The 17,901-nt window shown below is 46.1% G+C and overlaps 1 protein-coding gene across 1 annotated transcript in view; it reads left to right on the top strand.

Annotated features, from left to right (window-relative positions):
- Positions 1-17,901, top strand: part of dnah9 (dynein, axonemal, heavy chain 9) — a 110,433-nt gene that overhangs the window by 80,567 nt on the left and 11,965 nt on the right. The window contains exons 58-64 of the mRNA XM_062527016.1: positions 329-451; positions 3,185-3,378; positions 4,625-4,773; positions 6,156-6,283; positions 10,931-11,158; positions 14,735-14,926; positions 17,082-17,273. Of these exons, the coding sequence (XP_062383000.1) occupies positions 329-451; positions 3,185-3,378; positions 4,625-4,773; positions 6,156-6,283; positions 10,931-11,158; positions 14,735-14,926; positions 17,082-17,273 (1,206 nt within the window). The remainder of the gene's footprint in view (positions 1-328; positions 452-3,184; positions 3,379-4,624; positions 4,774-6,155; positions 6,284-10,930; positions 11,159-14,734; positions 14,927-17,081; positions 17,274-17,901) is intronic.

Here is a 17,901-nt window from a genome sequence, read left to right on the forward strand (position 1 = left end):
AGCTAGCAGTATATTTTATTGTGCATGTACCCCCTTTGAGTAAGTGTGGCAAACAGCATCAGGAATGCACACCTTTCTCTCCCTTTCTCTCTCTCTCTCTCTCTCTCTCTCTCTCTCTCTCTCTCTCTCTCTCTCTCTCTCTCTATCTGTCTCTCAAAGCCAGATTCTGCTAATGAATAAAGAGATTATATTATAGCATTATCTGTTATTGTGCATGTACCCCCTTTGAGTAAGTGTGGCAAACAGCATCAGGAATGCATACTGACCTTTCTCTCTCTCTCTCTCTCTCTCTTCCTCCTCTCTCTCTCTATCTGTCTCTCAATGCCAGATTCTGCTAATGAATAAAGAGATCAATCCCACCGAGCTGGACTTCTTGTTACGATACCCTGTGCAGCCCGGGGTGTCTTCCCCTGTTGACTTCTTGTCCAATCACTCGTGGGGTGGAATTAAGGTGAGAGCAAGCAAAGGAGAATACAGAGCCCTTGTGACGAATAATAATTCAGCTATTAAAGGAACTACGGTGGCCTTTGTGAGCCATGAGACCTTTTTATGCTTTGGTGTTTCACATTTCAGCCCAGTGAGTTGAACAGAGACTGAAATTTCATCAGGCTAATTTGCATCTAAATCCTGTAATCAGGTTTAGTTGACTGAGCTCTTAGCCTGAATGCTGACAAAGTCACCTGGAAGTGTTGATGTTGCCGGCGGCCGCTCGTCGTCCGTCTGGTCTGAGTGCCCGAAAAGCGTCATGTTTTATTCAGGCTGCTTGTGACACAGGCCCTTCGAATGACAGATGTTAGCCATGTTAGCTTTCGAGTGGACATCTTCCGAGAAGCAGCAGTGTGAAGCCTCACTCTGTTGTCATGTCCGCTAAGATGCAGGCTAACGCACAGTGACAGTGTGGAGCTGAGGCTCGCCCGGGCCCATGAATATTTCAGAACAAAAAAAGAATGCGCCATCAAGTTAGGTCAGTCTTTTGGAGCCTGGCTACAAGAGGGTACACATGCTAATTTAGCTAGCCCCATCCAGAGGTTTGGGATACATAAAGGTCCCAGGTTCCACTGCCTCTTGTTTTACACAGCCTGTGGGCTTGTGTTTTATTCAGATCCTGTGATGGCAATTTCTCAGTCTCTGGTTGACTAACTACCACATTTTCATGAAAAACTTGAATGTCAGGAAATAATGTTGGTCCTGTAATGCTTGTTAGGCTCGTGATGCATCTTCATTATCTTTTTGAGGTATTTCTACGTGCTTTTAAGTAGGCTTATGCTTTTGGGAACAGGTCAAGGCTTGCATACTTCAACGTAGAATTACAATTCTTCCACCTTCAGTATCCAATTGACTCAAGCCTGAAAATGAAACCATTTCACGAAAATGATGGTTCCCACATGCTTTCATTTGGACCATAAAATATGAATTTTTCATCAAACTTTCTTCCTCATCTTCCATTATCACCTATGAGAGTGGCAGTCGGTGCTTTGAAACCCACGCACAATCTGACATCTTAAGTGGCCAGAGAATTTGATTTAAAGATGGATGGGAGAGAGAATTTTGCTTCCGCTTGCAGGTTTGTGTGCTGGCGTGCCACAGACTAAACTTGAGAGGATCCCTATCACTTTTCACAGGTCTTACAAAATTGATGAGCCCACAGTGGCAGAGGGAGATCCAGTCTGTCACAGTCCATTACAACACATTCTCACAATACTGCATTAAATTGGAGGCTGTTATTTTTCAATACGGTAGTAATCAACCATGAAATCTGCAATGCAAACAAATTCATGCCATCATGAAAAAAAACTGCTTTGCTGCTTTTCAGCTTCTTCTGTTATCTTCTTCATGTGATGATAGGCCTATGTGATTTGAAGTGTGATTTTTTACATATTCTGTGTCACACTGACACAAATACTGCCCCTGTTTTCCACTTAAGAGATAGCAGCAAATTTGCGCTGCGTGTTTTGGTTATACTTTTGGTCACTCTCCACTTTGTTAAAGTGATGTGCGTTTGAGTGCCATTAGTGTGAAGATGAGATTGGGGCAGAGATAAATGATGCCATTTAAATACAGTTAGAGATGTCCATTAAAACAAGTATGCCTATGCATTCATCTGCTAAATAGCTTTTAAGAAGCAAGATGTGATTTGCATGTAAATATGACTTTTAACTTACTGTAAGCTAGTGAATTATGCAGGTTTTATTGATACGTTGGCGGTGAGCCAGAGTATTACAAATACTAGCAACTTTAATTTCCTTTTATCTCTGACTTAACAAAAGCTTCCCAAGTGAGATTCTTCCCCTCCTAATCTTATGCAAATACACATATGGCTCTGTTCACAAGGTGGGTCATTAAAAGTCTAATTACTTTTTTTTCCCCTCATCATTTTCGTCTCTCCCCCTTATTTTTTGAAAATAAGTTGTAAAGTTATAAATTATGGATTGCACATTTTCCACAAGACAGCCTCCAAATGTGAGTCACCTTCCTCCCCTGGTAATGTTCACCCCCCCCCCCCCCCCATCGCTTGGTCGCCTGGAGCAGACGGCCGGGAATGGGCGTGTGTCACTACGTAGCTCTTCCGAAAAAGAAAAAAAAGGGAGGAGGGTTTAAATATAGCTCCACAATATGCAAGCCCCTCCTTTTTTGCTTGCCTAAGCATCTTTAACACTCTGCTCTGAGGGACGGAAGCATGAAGACGCTCCAGTTCACATGGGGGTGTCTTCGCCACGCAAAGAGAGGCCGTGTGACTTCTGCTCTTATGTTTGATGAGCGCGCTACACCTAAAATAATACCTCATCTCGAAACATGTTAGCCCCTTTGGGCGTTGTTCGCCGCCTGCTCGCTCCCATTCCCACATCGTTTGTTTGTTCAGCAGTAGCCCAACTCAGACATTACAGTCTGGTCCTGCATGTCAAGTGCTCCCCACTGCATGCGGAATAGGCCACAGATGCATTATTCAACATTAATTCCAGGTGAGGCATGGTTTAGCATATTTCATAAACTCTTGCCTTTAGTTCATTTGTTACTATTATTATTCACTTATTTCTTTCTGGTCGTCATCTCATTTCAACATTCCCATTGTTGTGTGTAATCAGACTCTGATTTAGAGTGACTCAGATGAGATTGTATTATTTTTCTCTCAATCAGACACTAATTTAGACTCTGACTCAACCCCCCGACTCTGTCTCTGCCCAAGGCTCTGTGCGCCATGGAGGAGTTCCGGAACCTGGACCGGGACATCGAGGGCTCGGCCAAGCGCTGGAAGAAGCTGGTGGAGTCGGAATGTCCGGAGAAGGAGAAGTTCCCACAGGAGTGGAAGAACAAGACAGCCCTGCAGAGGCTGTGTATGATGAGGGCTCTCAGGCCGGACAGGATGACCTACGCCGTGAGGTAGGGAGACCTTACTGACTGAGACATGCTGCTCTGTGCTGATACAGTGTCTATCTCTCCCTGAGGTGGCACACAGGTCTGCCTTAAGGTGCCTTTCCAAAGGCTTTTTCACGTTATGACTCAACTGCAGTAGACTCAGGTTGTGTTCTAAAACAGTGTATCAATGAATCAACTGTATGTTTATCCACAAAAGTTATATTTTCAGCAGGAAAAGCCCTTTAGGCAAAAAGATAACAGTAGTAGTTGGACCTGAGGGGGCTGTTCTGAATCCTCTATTGTTTGCACTTTGTACATTTATCTTTTACAGGGTCCCCACTGATCCCTTAACAGTCTTAAAACATCTTCAATTTAGTTTTGGGTATTGAACGCCTTAAAAGTCTGGAATTGACGGAGGGCAGACATTAGATTTCATCTGGAGCAGAATGACTTTGTTTGCAGGATGTTTATTTTACCTTCCTAACTCACAACAGTGACAATTTCCACAGTTACTAGTGAATACTGTATATCTGCTCTGGCAAAGCCTTCAGACCTCTCTATCACTCATTGGACTACATTATTTCTCCAACAATTTGGCTATGTCGAAGTTATTTTGAAAAGTTATTCAATTGTGTCTTTAAAAATGTGAGAATACTCTGTTTCAATTTAACATAGACCATGTGGATCACTCATGCATATGTGAATACGTTAATGAACTCACAACCTTGCTAATAAAGAAGTAAGACCATATAAGCAGTGCTTGACAGCAAATAAGCGACTCTTTTATACTATAATTACACAATAATAAAAATCTAAATCAAACCTTAGAATCATACTGTACATCAGATCTTATTCTATGTATCAGATTCTATGTGAGTATAACTGGCCATGCTATCATACAGCTGTCATCACCATGCACCATGTGCAACTGTATTTTCTCTGTTCAGTTTGGTGTACACATTCCTTTGGGTGACACTTTTTTTTTGTACCTTCACAACAAGCTTGTTTATTTTTCTCATTAGCATAACATTTTTCCAGTTCATTTTTCACCGTTCATTATTACTTTTTTTTCTTTCTTTCTGCGTGACGGTGCCAAAAAATGGCTGATTACCCAGCCGAGGTGTGATCATAGATCATTCGCTACCTGCCCACACAAGGTGGCCTCCAAAGCTCTTTAGCGTAGCAGCGGCGAGGTGATGACGGTGTCTTCTCTCTTCTGTTCCTCCTCCACCCACACCTCCCCCCCTCCACCCACACCTCCGCCCCTCAGGGACTTTGTGGAGGAGAAGCTGGGCAGCAAGTACGTGGTGGGCCGATCCTTGGACTTTGCCGTCTCCTTTGAAGAATCTGGGGCGGCCACTCCTATGTTCTTCATCCTCTCTCCTGGCGTGGACCCTCTCAAAGACGTGGAGAAACACGGTAATCTCTCTCTCTCTCTCTCTCTCTCTCTCTCTCTCTCTCTCTCTCTCTCTCTCCCAGGGGCACCAGACATGTGCAAAGCCCTTTTTTGTTTGTTGGTTGGTGCGTTTGTCTGTTTGTTCTTTTTTTTTTTTCCGTTTTCATTGCTGCCAGGCCAACACTGTGCGTTTCTTGTGTTTCTATGAGGCACTAATTAGTGCTACTGTACTGGGAGATTGGAGTTCATTCATTTGCAGTGCTGGACTGAGGGCTTTATGCATGCACAATACACAAGCCTGGGTCTCAAAGGCTTTCGACTGTAAGTCAATATAGCTGAAAGACCACAGCTGATCACTCACTTATGACCAGAGAGAGTCTAAAGGGTGCCTAGAGTTACATAACAGAGAGGTGCAATATTCATTGTAAACCATGATATAGAAAATGATATTGATTTTTGAAAGCTCAGATTCTCAGATTCTCTTGTGTACTGTAACTGTCTGAATAAACATAGCTTTTGGTTTTAGTAACAGTGATCTTCACTTACACAATCTTCAGTTACTATTGTGTCATATCTCATGTTACCATACTCGTGCATGTTGTCTCCCATTTCCTGGTATCGTGCATATGAACAGAAAACTGGGCAAAGTAAGAGGCTCAGGTTCCATGTGTAGATTTCAGAGAGATTTTTTTCCCAGAGCGGCGTTGGCTTGCTGACCCTGCACCGCGTCACACTGGCCGCCACGTGACGATGCCGCGGCGGTGTCGGCGGCCTCTCTGCCGGGCCCCGGCTCCTGGGGGGAGAGCGTGGAGATTGATTCGGCGTGTCCGAGAGCGCGGCTAATCAGATCACAGCCAGAGCTCAGTGATCAATTAGCTGCAGTGGCTCTTTAAATACAATTTCCCCCGTTAGTGGCGTCATGGTGAAAATTAGGAGTTAACCTAAAAGGTTGCACACCTCGCCCCATTACACCCCACTCCACACACCCCACACACCTCCTGAAAATTGAGCTCCTGAACATTTCATTTTTCAAGTGCCATTCCCCTCTGTCTCCTTCACTATCTCTCTCTCTCTCTCTCTCTCTCTCTCTCTCTCTCTCTCTCTGTCTCTCTCTCCTTCCTTTTCTCTCTCTTTCTCTCTCACTTTCTCCCTCCCTCCCTTCCTCTCTCTCTCTTTCTGTCTTTCTAACACACACTCTCTTTCTTTTACATTCTCTTCTGTCAGTGTCTCTCTCCCTCCAATCCTCCCTTCCATTATCATCCTTTCCTCTCTCTCTCTCTCTATCACACACTCTCTTCCTTTCCCTTCCGTCAGTGTCTCTCTCTCTCTCCCTCTCTCATGTATTTGCTCTCTCTAATAGAGTCTCACCCCCCCCCCCCCCCCTCTCCCCTCGTTCTCCTTGCAGGGCGTAAGCTGGGCTACACCTTCGACAATAAGAACTTCCACAACGTGTCTCTGGGCCAGGGCCAGGAGGTGGTAGCGGAGCAGGCACTAGACCTCGCTGCTCGTGAGGGACACTGGGTCATCTTGCAGGTAACACCCCCCCCTCCCCCACATACACACACACACACACACACATTTTTTTTGGATAAAGGTGTAGACCTTTATTGCTATGCATTTGATTTTTTTGTGAAATGCCGACAAATTCTCCACACGTTGCTCGGGCCATCCCCGACTCTGTAAATATGTAAAACTATTCTAGCCAATTAACACATTGCTTCAGGAGCCTGGCGAGGAAGAGTGTACGGTGATTGCCTATATCAGCGTCCTTTCGCCGGAGTCGAGAACCCCGCTTTTAAACGGGAGTTATACTTTGCTCTAGGGACTTCGTGCCGGCGGTTATGTAAGGCACCTTGACAATGGTAATAATTGATGCCACTTTACAAATAAATGAAAAGTCGAACGGAAACACTCTCCCAAGTTGCCCGCAGAAGAGTGCACCAGAGTTCTCCACGCTTTACTTTAAGGGTTCTTCAGGTGAAGAGCCTTAGGCGGCACACAAGGGCTTCAAGTAGCATGTTTAAGGGTTCTTCTCTAAAGACAAGTTAAATAACCTCTCATGATAGTGCCTTAAGGCTTCTCTTAAGACCTCTGAGGATGGGGAAAAAAGCCCAAAAAAAGGGAAGCCTCATCCTCGTACTGGAGCCTGCAGCTCATTGTGTTCCTCAGACATAGTATCTGTACATTTAACTGGGTAAAGAGCAGCTGGGCAGTTAAGTGGCTGCTTATTGAGTGATTTGCTGTTTTTGCACCTTAATGAACTTGGGAGGAGGATGGAGTGGACTGGGGGCTTGAAGTGAGCAGGGGTATGGAGGGAGGAATGGACACAAGTGGACGGGAGTGGGCACTTGGGAGGGGGGGAGGGGGGGGGCGTCGGCGGGGGGGGGGGGGTTGTGGGAGGGCTGGACTGCGTTGTTGAGAATCCATCAGTTTGGGTCCGCCTCGGACGCTGTTTCTGTCTGGAAGTGTCTGAGTGTTTTGCCGGGTGATTAATGACCCACAGGGATCCCCCGCTGGGAGCCGCGGAGAGGAATGTGTCCTCACGCTCCACAGGCCACACACACACTCACTCCAACACACACACACACACAACACACACACACATGCACACACACACACACACAGCCACACACACACACACACACACACACACACACACACACACACACACACACACACACACACAGCCACACACACACACACACACACACACACACACACACACACACACACACAAACACACACTGCAAGAAGTACACTTTGCTAATGAGTCTATTAGACCGCTTACTCTCAATCCACATGTCAGAGCCGAGGGACAGCCCATCCACCACAGGCCATTCCATACATTACCACCGCACCTCTGTCACACGCGTTTGATTTTAAAGCGTAATTTATAGAGACACAGACTACACTTGACCACCAGATGAAGTAACAGGCAAAAGTAACAGTGGGAATAGTTAATACAGACGCGGGAATGACTCGGCGTTTCCCCCCTCTCCTCTCTATTCTCAGTCATTTTGCTGTGGGATTGGACAGATTAACAAATCACTTGTCAGTGTGTTTTAAAGTTTTTACTCGTCCGGGGAGAGACGTACCCAGAGGATAGTACACATATCACTTTGTTCGGCTCACTCTCTCAGCCAGGGGGGGCCTCTCTTGCATTTTAAACAGGCACCTTAGCGGAATCCTAATGGCTTTTTATTGATGGATGTATGAATGGCAGCTGAGGGTACAAAGAACATTCTTGCTTTCAAATCACCCAACTTGCAGAAAAGTGCAGCTAAGGCCACGGGGAATGGGCACCACAAAGATAATTACCTTTGCATAAGACTTTGGATCGATCTTCCTCAAAAGGCACCAGAGCACACACACACACACACACACACACACACACACACACACACACACACACACACACACACACACACACACACACACACAGGCGCATGGACACACATTCGCTCAATCTCTCCCCCTCTCTCTCTCTCTCTCTCTCTCTCTCTCTCTCTCTCTCTCTCTCTCACTCTCTCTCTCTTTCTCTCTCTTTCTCACTTACACACACACACACACACACACACACACACACGCAACCCCAGTGCCTCTTGTCTCTCTTATCTTGAGGCCGCGGCGGCAGGCCAAGCCGAGCCGAGCCCACCCAAGCCGCTTTTCTTCCCCCACCGCCCGTCCATCTCTGAGGCAGCCCTGCCCTGCCCTACCCGCCCGCCTGCCTCTCCACCCCACTTACCCATGCAGGCTTTAGCCAGCCAGAGCAGGCGGCGGGCGGGTCAATGGCAAGTTCCTCTCCAGTGAAGGTTAATTATATCGCGGGAAGCCGCGCTCGGCCCGTAGCCCGTGGAGACGCGGAGATCCAGAGGCTGCAACGGAGAGAGGGAGCGAAGGGAATCGATGGAGGAGATTGGAGGGGGAAATTTTCGCCGGCCCTGGGAATCGAGTGGCCTGAAGTATCCCGCGGACTGTGTTTTCCCTGTCCGGTCCACTTGAAGGAAAGGGAGTCCAGTCGAATGAGTGGGTGGAATTTCGGAATTCTGAGTTGGAATTCACAAAGGGACACAAGGATGGTGGAATGTGTGAAGGCAGGAAGGGCTGATTGGAGTCGATGGAGTTGATTGATCTCTAGTCGTTAGGAAGGAAAACATGACGACTCTTCCAGGAAAATCTACCGAGAGCTGCGTTCCGAGAAATGCATTGACATTTGACATACATCAGAAAGGAAGTGGGAGACCATTGAAAAGGCATCAACAACTTAGAGAACATAGAGAAAACAGAAAGTACAGTATGTCAAAATATATTAGCAACCTACAGTACATCTTAGCACAAATATGCAACGTTACAATGTCACACTTACATTCATTTATTTCCATAGCACAGAAAGTTCAGTCTTGTTCACAGTCTGCCACCAAGCACTTGTTGGTTTGACAGCTGCGTGTGTATAGTGTGTGTGTGTGTGTGTGTGTGTGTGTCTGGGGAGAGGGGGGGGGGGGTGTGAAGCAGAGAGAAGCTCCACAGGATGTCTTTACACTTCCCTAAGGTTTTGTTTGGGTTGCATTAGAGCTGTACAGAACATGGTGTTAACAATGACTAGAAAAAGCCAGCTATGGCAGTACTGACTCACACACACATACACACACACACACACACACACACACAGTTGTGAAGACCCCGACTGCAGCAGAGGAGTCTAAAACTGCTGGGAGTGAAGGGACTTCATGAGAAATTAATTTCCACTTAGTGACAGTGCACTCGCTCTCACACATATTTGAAAAATGTTTTAATTTGGGTTACACAGAGCAATTATGTTGTTTTTGTCGCAGAAACACTTTTCATCCCAACAGCAGCAAGCACAGGATAAAACCAAAGCAATGAAGTATGAATAGCAATATCATTGCAAAAGCAATATGTATTAATATTACACATACCCAGCTTGTTTGGATATTGAGGAATAAAACAGTAGGCCTTTGCGGTTTGACTGGGAGATATATCACGTTGTAATGATTTAGAGATTAAATTATTTAAAAAGCTTTTTTTTTTTGGAAGTTCTTTCATCAGATCATGATGAATGTTTTAATCTGACTTCTCATCCCCGACGTAAGATTGTCATGATTTTGACTGATCTTTTACCAGTACATTCTAATTAATACGTCCAACTTAAATGGAATTGGCATTTCACTTGAAATATGCCTCAAAGAAACTGCAGACATTTTGGATGCTTGTTCAGGAAAGACCTTGCTGCTCTAGCCTACATTTAAGCCTGGACCAAGTTTCTGTATCCCAGTGAACATAACATGACCTTTTACTTGGCAGACATCCCTATTTTGAAGCAGCCCAATGTGTACACTGCCTGAAAACCATGCCTCTTGATATCTCTGGGCCATAGCAACACCAGTAAACAGACATAATTAAACATGCCCTGTGCAACTTCGCTACTTTTCATTTGGTTTGTTAAGCCAGCACTTTGGCTGTTCAAATTCCATTTGGTATCCCTCCATTCATCATGTTTTCTGAAGTGCTCGTTCAAATGCTCTGGCTGTTGGTCTCATAAAACCACAATTATTATTATAACACACAAAAATTAGCCACTGGCCTGGAGCTTTGCGCGCTAATGAGAATATGTGCTTGATTCAGATGCCCATGATATTTCTAGCGACAGCATTTCACTCTTTGGCACGAGGTCATATTTCACTCACAGTTCTGTGCTGATGTAATGCTCTAAGTCTACACAGCTGAATTGGATCAGTGCTATTCTGGTCTGTTTATATGAATAGTGCATTTTGAGTGCCACAGTCTCAGGTAGTGTGTCGTCTATTTGTCATGAATTCCATGTTATGATCTCTTACCATAATTTCCCAACTACTAGCCGCAGTTTATGCATTGATTTTTACAAATCTCTTCAGCTATGAGGTTAATACACAGGGGCAGTTAATGTGGTATTAATATGGTTTTGTTTCTTTTAACTTGCATAAAACACTGTCCTGCGGCTTATACCCTACACAATGTGGCTAATATGTATTCTATACAGCAGAAGATTGCTTTGTGTGGTGCTATCATATTTTTGTCAGGAGCGTATTGAGATGCGTTTTTTGTTTGTTTGTTTGTTTGTTTGTTTGTTTGCTTGCTTGCTTGCTTGCTTGCTTATCTCTCTTTGTCCACGCGTGTGGTCAGAACATCCACCTGGTGGCCAAGTGGCTGGGCACCCTGGAGAAGACGCTGGAGCAGCACGGCGAGAGCAGCCACCCGGAGCTGCGCGTCTTCATCAGCGCCGAGTCGCCCGCCAGCCCCGCCGGCCACATCATCCCGCAGGGCATCCTGGAGAACTCCATCAAGATCACCAACGAGCCGCCCATGGGCATGCTCGCCAACCTGCACAAGGCGCTCGACAACTTCAACCAGGTGAAGGAACGCAGCAATGTGATATCCTCCGTTATAATGGAGCCACGTGCTCAGTACCTACTTTCTTTAGAGGTGAAGGAACGCAGGTAAAGAAATGCAGCAATATGTCATCCCAGTTATAATGGAGCCATGTACTCAGTACCTACCTTCATTAGAGGCCATTTTGTAAAAAGAAATAAGCTCATGATGTTTCAGGGCTTTGACTCAAGCACTCTGAATATAAGCAACTGAAATGTTGACATTTTATATTTATAATTTATGGCATAAATCTGCTGTTATTATGTGAATGCACTGATGTGGCAGTGTATCAATTGGGTCAAATCAATATACTATATCCATATCCATATCCGTACATGTTATTAAAATATCATATCCACGTCATGCCATTTTTTAAAAAGAAATGCTGACGTTTCAGACCTCGGCCTTGAGCACATGTAATTATGGGGCACCGCGTAGACTCATCTAAAATGTTTATCGTCGTTACGTTATAAATCTGCGGCGGTCGCGTGATTGTGTTCTAAAGCTGTGCAGTAAATCTAAGCCAGTAGAATTGCCAGTTGATTTGTGGTAATTTCCCCCAGCTCCGAGCCCAATCAGAGCCGGGGGAAGGTGCTCGAGAGCGGAGCGGGGGCCGCCTGACTGACGGGCCGGTTCTCGAGGGTTCCGCCACCCGCTGGCGGAGGATTTACACACAGTCTGACAGTTTAACCTGTGTTCAAATGAACCTTCCTCTTGTAAGACCTGAAATGGCCTCGGATACGTCTATATTATAGTGAAAATTGTGTGTGTGTAGGGGGGGGGGGGGGGGAGGGGGGACAAGTCGCACGTTTGCTGGATATGGATATTCTGAGGAAATTGTATCAACGTGGTATAAACAAATGATACAAAATGTAATAAGAGATATAAGGTGCTCACCAAACACAATCTCTTAATATCCCTCATGCTGCTCTGTTTCTGTTTAAATTTGCATCTTTTTAAATAGTTTAAAACCCTCTCTGGCAGCGAATTCTGCCTCATAAACTCCAAATTGCAAATCTCAGACCACATGCACACACACACGTACATACACACACACACACACACACACACACACACACACACACACACACACACACACACGTACACACACACACACACACACACACACACACACACACACACACACACACACACACACACACACACATTTAGCTCCATGCTCTCTCTCCCAGTCTATCCTCTTCAGAGGATACAAGCCCCACACACCCTCGGAATGAGACATTATCAGCGCGGCCCGTCGTGCTTATCGCACATATACACACACACACACACACACACACACACAAAAACGGCACAACACAGGCTCTCTGCACTCCCACTAACGATCATTTAAAATTCTGCATGCCTTATCGACGAATCGGGCCAACCTGTGCCATTATTCCGGCATCTTCCCCGGCGAGCCATCTCACAGATGCTCTAATGGCAACGGGGCCTATTAGTGGCGCGCGTGGCAACACAACAGAAGTGTGGGCGAAAGGAGAAGGGTTTTCCTCAGGTAGGCGCCGGCCCACACACCATATTCCAGTCACGTGTGCACCTTGAAAGCAAATCAATGGCCAGCCAGGAATAGAGAGAGAGGGAGAGAGAGAGAGAGAGGGAGGGAGAGGGAGAGAGAGAGAGAGAGAGAGAGAGAGAGAGGGGGATGGAGGGGGGAAAAACTGCTCTCCCACACAAGTAAGCCGCCATAATCCAGAAAATGACAGAGGTTTTTTGTATTGACCTTTTTAACGCAGAAGAGGCAAACAACCTGGTGTCCGAAAAAAAGAAAAAAAAAATCTGACTCATTTTGACCCCACAAATCCCACAAAAATGTCACCAAATGTGTTCATTTCGCTTTGCCATTCGCATTTCATATCCTTGTGTGTTTTGTAGTAAGTGTCACAAGAAACAATTTCAGGGCTACCTTTTCATTTCGTTGCATACCCATCAGATATTACAAATATCTGGACATTGTAACATTTCCAAATGTCCAAATGTTACAATGTCCGAAAATGTATGAATGTCCACGTCAGCCTAACTCAGAGTTACGCATATCGTCCAGTTCCCGTCGTAGTTTTTTTTTTGTGCGTGTGGATCACCACGGGCACTCGGTGTTCTTGTGGAGAGTGTGGCTGGTGGTGGGCTTCCTCCGTGCTAGTGCTGAGCGCCGCGACGCCTCTGGAATATTAATGCCGCGTGTCTGCAGCAGAAGCTCCACACACTGCGGCCCTTTCCACCGCTGGTTTACAAGTCAGCTCCTCTGGGTAGCAGAGAGAGAGAAGGAGAGAGACAAGGCCTCGACACTGCTGCTGTCTCTCTCTCTCTCTCTCTCTCTCTCTCTCTCTCTCTCTCTCTCTCTCTCTCTCTTTCTCTCTCTCTTTCTTTCTCGCTGTTAGATCCGGCTATAGAGATTGAGAACGTGACGTAAAACGCAACGCATTTTGGGAATAGGTGGCCCAAAATTAAGTTGTTTTACTGATGTGCGGGAACAACAAAGTGCAGTTGTCGAAATGCCGTTTACCTGCTGTGTTATAAAATTAAATAGAGTAACATGAAGCTTATCTTTTATAGTTTTCCAGCGTGGAAAAATAATAGTATACGTCATGTTTCAGAGGTGACAAAAAGGCGAGGAATGGCTTGGATAGCAGCACTGAGGAAGCGCGAGATTATGTTCTGTTTTTCACACAATTTTTTCACGCTTAGTTTTCATTATTATCATGCCAGATCATAGACCCAGAACACTAGGTTTACATGGGCTGGCATCAGACGAGCCAAACCTACCCATAATTCTTTGTGTTTTGATGACTTTGGTCACATGTCTTAGCGATCTCTATAAGGGAGATGTGAATTTACGCACACAATTTACACAGCGTTACTGGCATGATTATTTTAACCGCCCATCTCTTCAGCATGTGCATGTTTATTTATTTACATGTGTGTATGTTTGTGGGAGAGTGTGTGTGTGTGTTTGTGTATGACTGTGTATAAACCTTACACAGTATACTCTGTATACATAAAAGTAAATAGACACACACACACACACACACACACACACATGCTGTAGATGTGTATGCGTCTGTGTGTGCGCGAGCGCCGTGTGTGTCCTTTTTGAAGTCATTTGAGATAATGAGCCTTCGGGACGGTGGCAAGTTGAAAAGCCCTGACAAGTGGTGACAATTAAGAGCGAATATCCCGGCTCCGAATTTGTATCGCCATCTAGTCACGCCTTTTGTCTACCCCTCGCGCGCCGCCACGCCGCTCCGCTGGGAGCCTGGTGAATGAGAGCAGATGACAAAGCGAATGCCAAGGGGTACGTTCTCTTTCAACGCGCCCTCCTCGCCGGCTCGCCAAATGTCACATTGGCAGACATTAAAAACCATTCTGTTGTGATTTCCCCTCTGCTCCTCTTCTCTATGTCTGCCACTCCCACCCCCCCTCCCACCCTCCCATCCCTTCCTTTCCAATTTCTCCCTCCTCCTTCTCGTTCACGAGAACTTCCTTCGCTTATTTTTTTCTCTCGATCCTTTTTGTCTTTTCTCTTCTCTCGTGGTGGCCCAGGACACGCTGGAGATGTGCGCGCGCGAGAACGAGTTCAAGAGCATCCTGTTCGCGCTGTGCTACTTCCACGCCGTGGTGGCCGAGCGCCGCAAGTTCGGGCCGCAGGGCTGGAACCGCAGCTACCCCTTCAACACGGGCGACCTGACCATCTCCGTCAACGTGCTCTACAACTACCTGGAGGCCAACGCCAAGGTGAGGCGCCAAAATCCCGCCCGGTCCAGAATCGAACAGAGCCTTTTGTGATTGTGTTTGTTGTTTTGACTTTGGTGCATGTCGGAGCGTCCAACCACATTTGGGCCCAAGAATCCACAGGGAACCGGGTTCTGTTGCGATTGAAGGTCATTTTCCAATTCCAACCCCCGTCACTCTCTCCCTACTTTGTCAAAGAAAAGGCATAAGCCCCAAACTATACAAGAGAGAGACTGATGAAAGTCAAACATAGGATCTGCACCATCAAATTTTACACTCTCTGAGTGAAGAAAAGTGGTCTCCTGGTGATACTTTGTAGATTTATTTGACTGTATCATTTGTCTTTCTCCAGCCCTGCTCTGACATTGGAACTCCGCTTTTCGAACAAGCCTCAGTTATTTCATTACAATAGTCTGTTCTGTCGTGGTTATTTGCATGCCTCCCCCTTAAGAGCTCCGTCTTTTCTGTCAGAGTTCCACACAGAGTGAGGAAAGCAGGTGAAGGGCATGTTGGATTCTGTACTCCAGCAGAGAGAGGGAGAGAGAGAGAGAGAGAAAGAGGGGGAGAAAGAGTGAGAGAGATAGAGAGAGGGAGAGACAGAGAGAGAGAGAAGGAGAGGGAGGGAGAGATAGAGATGGTAAAAGAGATAGAGAGGGAGAGAGAGATAGAGGGAGGGAGAGATAGAGGGAGAGCCAGTGGACTGGAGCCATAGCTCTCTCTATGCCTTCATTCGCCTCTAACACCCACACACCAAACCTGCTTCAGATTAATACATTTGCCCTTTTACTGCGGCGGAACATTCAAATGGAGTGTTTGCTCTTTATTCGGCAAACATAATTAAAAATGAACACCTTTTCTACTTTCTCTCTCTCCGACTCTCTCACTCTCTCTCTCCCAGTATCAACATATTTTGTCCGTTATACAGGGAGACTTTCAAAAAGCACTGGCAACTAGGTCCTAGAGTAGACAATATATTTTTTTCCCCTCCTTGCAGAAAGGGTTTATATTAAAGATAAAAAGCCTTTTAGTCCACCATTGTTCCTATCAGGACTGTAAAGTGCTGCTGGAAATTGCCCTGTGTCCCCACCATATGAGGCTTTCTCATATGGTGCCCCCCCCACACACACACATACACACACACACGCACACCCCACCCTTCCCCGGAGCGTTCGTTCGTTGGCTGTTTTATCACACAGAGAGAGCGGCATTACCAGGGGTCACACTGTAGGAATTAACCCTCTCCCAGCTGGGACCTGCTCGCGCACACACACACATAGCCCACGCCGGTTTTAATCACTTCCTTCCCGAAGGCGGCGAGAGCCACCGCAGGCGCTAGCCCGGGCCGGTGCTGGATACGACGGCGGGGCTAGCGAGGGGTTAAGAGGGGTCAGCGGCTCACACGTAGCGTACATGTGATTTGTGCGCGTAATGAAAGCCATTGATCATAGGAAGCACCACAAGGGCGTACAAATAAAGAGTCTCCCTTTATTAGAAACGCTGGCTGGCTACTGCATGTGAAGCCTAATCTGTATGCTGATTTACAATTATACACTATAGTGTTTATTGTATTACATTACGGGATATTAAATAACTTCCAAAACGCCCAATATGTTTACAGCATTAGAGTGGAGGAGTAGGCGGGATAGTATGAAAAGCTCTTCATACTGCTCTTGATGCTGTCGCATTGGTGATAATTGTCACGGATGTCGAGAGTGCATTAAATCGGAGTCTGTTTTTTTTTTCGGCCTTTGAAATATCTCAAGGCTTTGATTAATTCAGTGCTCGGCACAGTTGCATATGCCATTTGTTTGCTAATGCACAACAGACGAAAAGCATCGTCCAGCGTTTGCCGTTATTGTCCTTTGATTGTAATCATGACAAAGACCCTGCTGGCCATCTTTGGTTCCCAGAACGTTCTCGTTATGTTCTCTAGACATTAGCTGTTGGAGCTCGAGCTCAACTCATGCCCCCATGCAATAATACACTACTGACCAGTTTGTTAGAGAGTCCTTTTTTTCCCCCATCTCGTCCCTGTAGAGTTGTTGATATACGACGCACTTATATGACAGTTAGCACATTGGAGCCGCAACACAGCGTGGGTTGCCGATATGGAGTGTGTAGATTCCCTCTGATGTGTGTTTCTGTGCGGTGGCGACAGGTGCCCTACGACGACCTGCGCTATCTGTTCGGGGAGATCATGTATGGGGGCCACATCACAGACGACTGGGACCGGCGGCTCTGCCGCTCCTATCTGGAGGAGTTCATCAAGCCGGAGATGATGGAGGGGGAGCACTGCCTGGCCCCGGGCTTCCTGATCCCCGGGAACATGGACTATAACGGCTACCACCAGGTATGGCCATCACACACGCACACACACACACACACACATATGCACACATACACACATATACACACACACACACGCACACATATATACACACACACACACACACACACACACACACACATACATACAGTATATACACACACACACACACACACACACACACACACACACACACACACACATATATAAACACACACACACACACACATATATAAACACACACACACACACACATATATAAACACACACACTCATAAACACACACACACACACACACACACACACACACATACAAACACACACACACACACACACACACACACACACACACACACACATATACAGTAGACACACACACACACACACACACACACACACACACACACACACACACACACACACACACACACACACACACACACACACTGCTATACAGCACACTGTAACTACTACCTCTGTAACTATCACTTCCTTGCTCTCGATCTATCTGTCTTTGTGTCTATCTGTCTTCTTATTTGACTCTTTTGTCTTTGTCTGGCTGTCACAAATTGGTCTCAAGAGCAAAACAAAACAAAACACTGTTTTTGCATCTTTGACATATTGCTCTTGTCATTTAATCCGTTTGTTACAG

Source organism: Sardina pilchardus, chromosome 22, assembly GCF_963854185.1.
Source record: "Sardina pilchardus chromosome 22, fSarPil1.1, whole genome shotgun sequence".
NCBI classification, from domain to species: Eukaryota; Metazoa; Chordata; class Actinopteri; order Clupeiformes; family Clupeidae; genus Sardina; species Sardina pilchardus.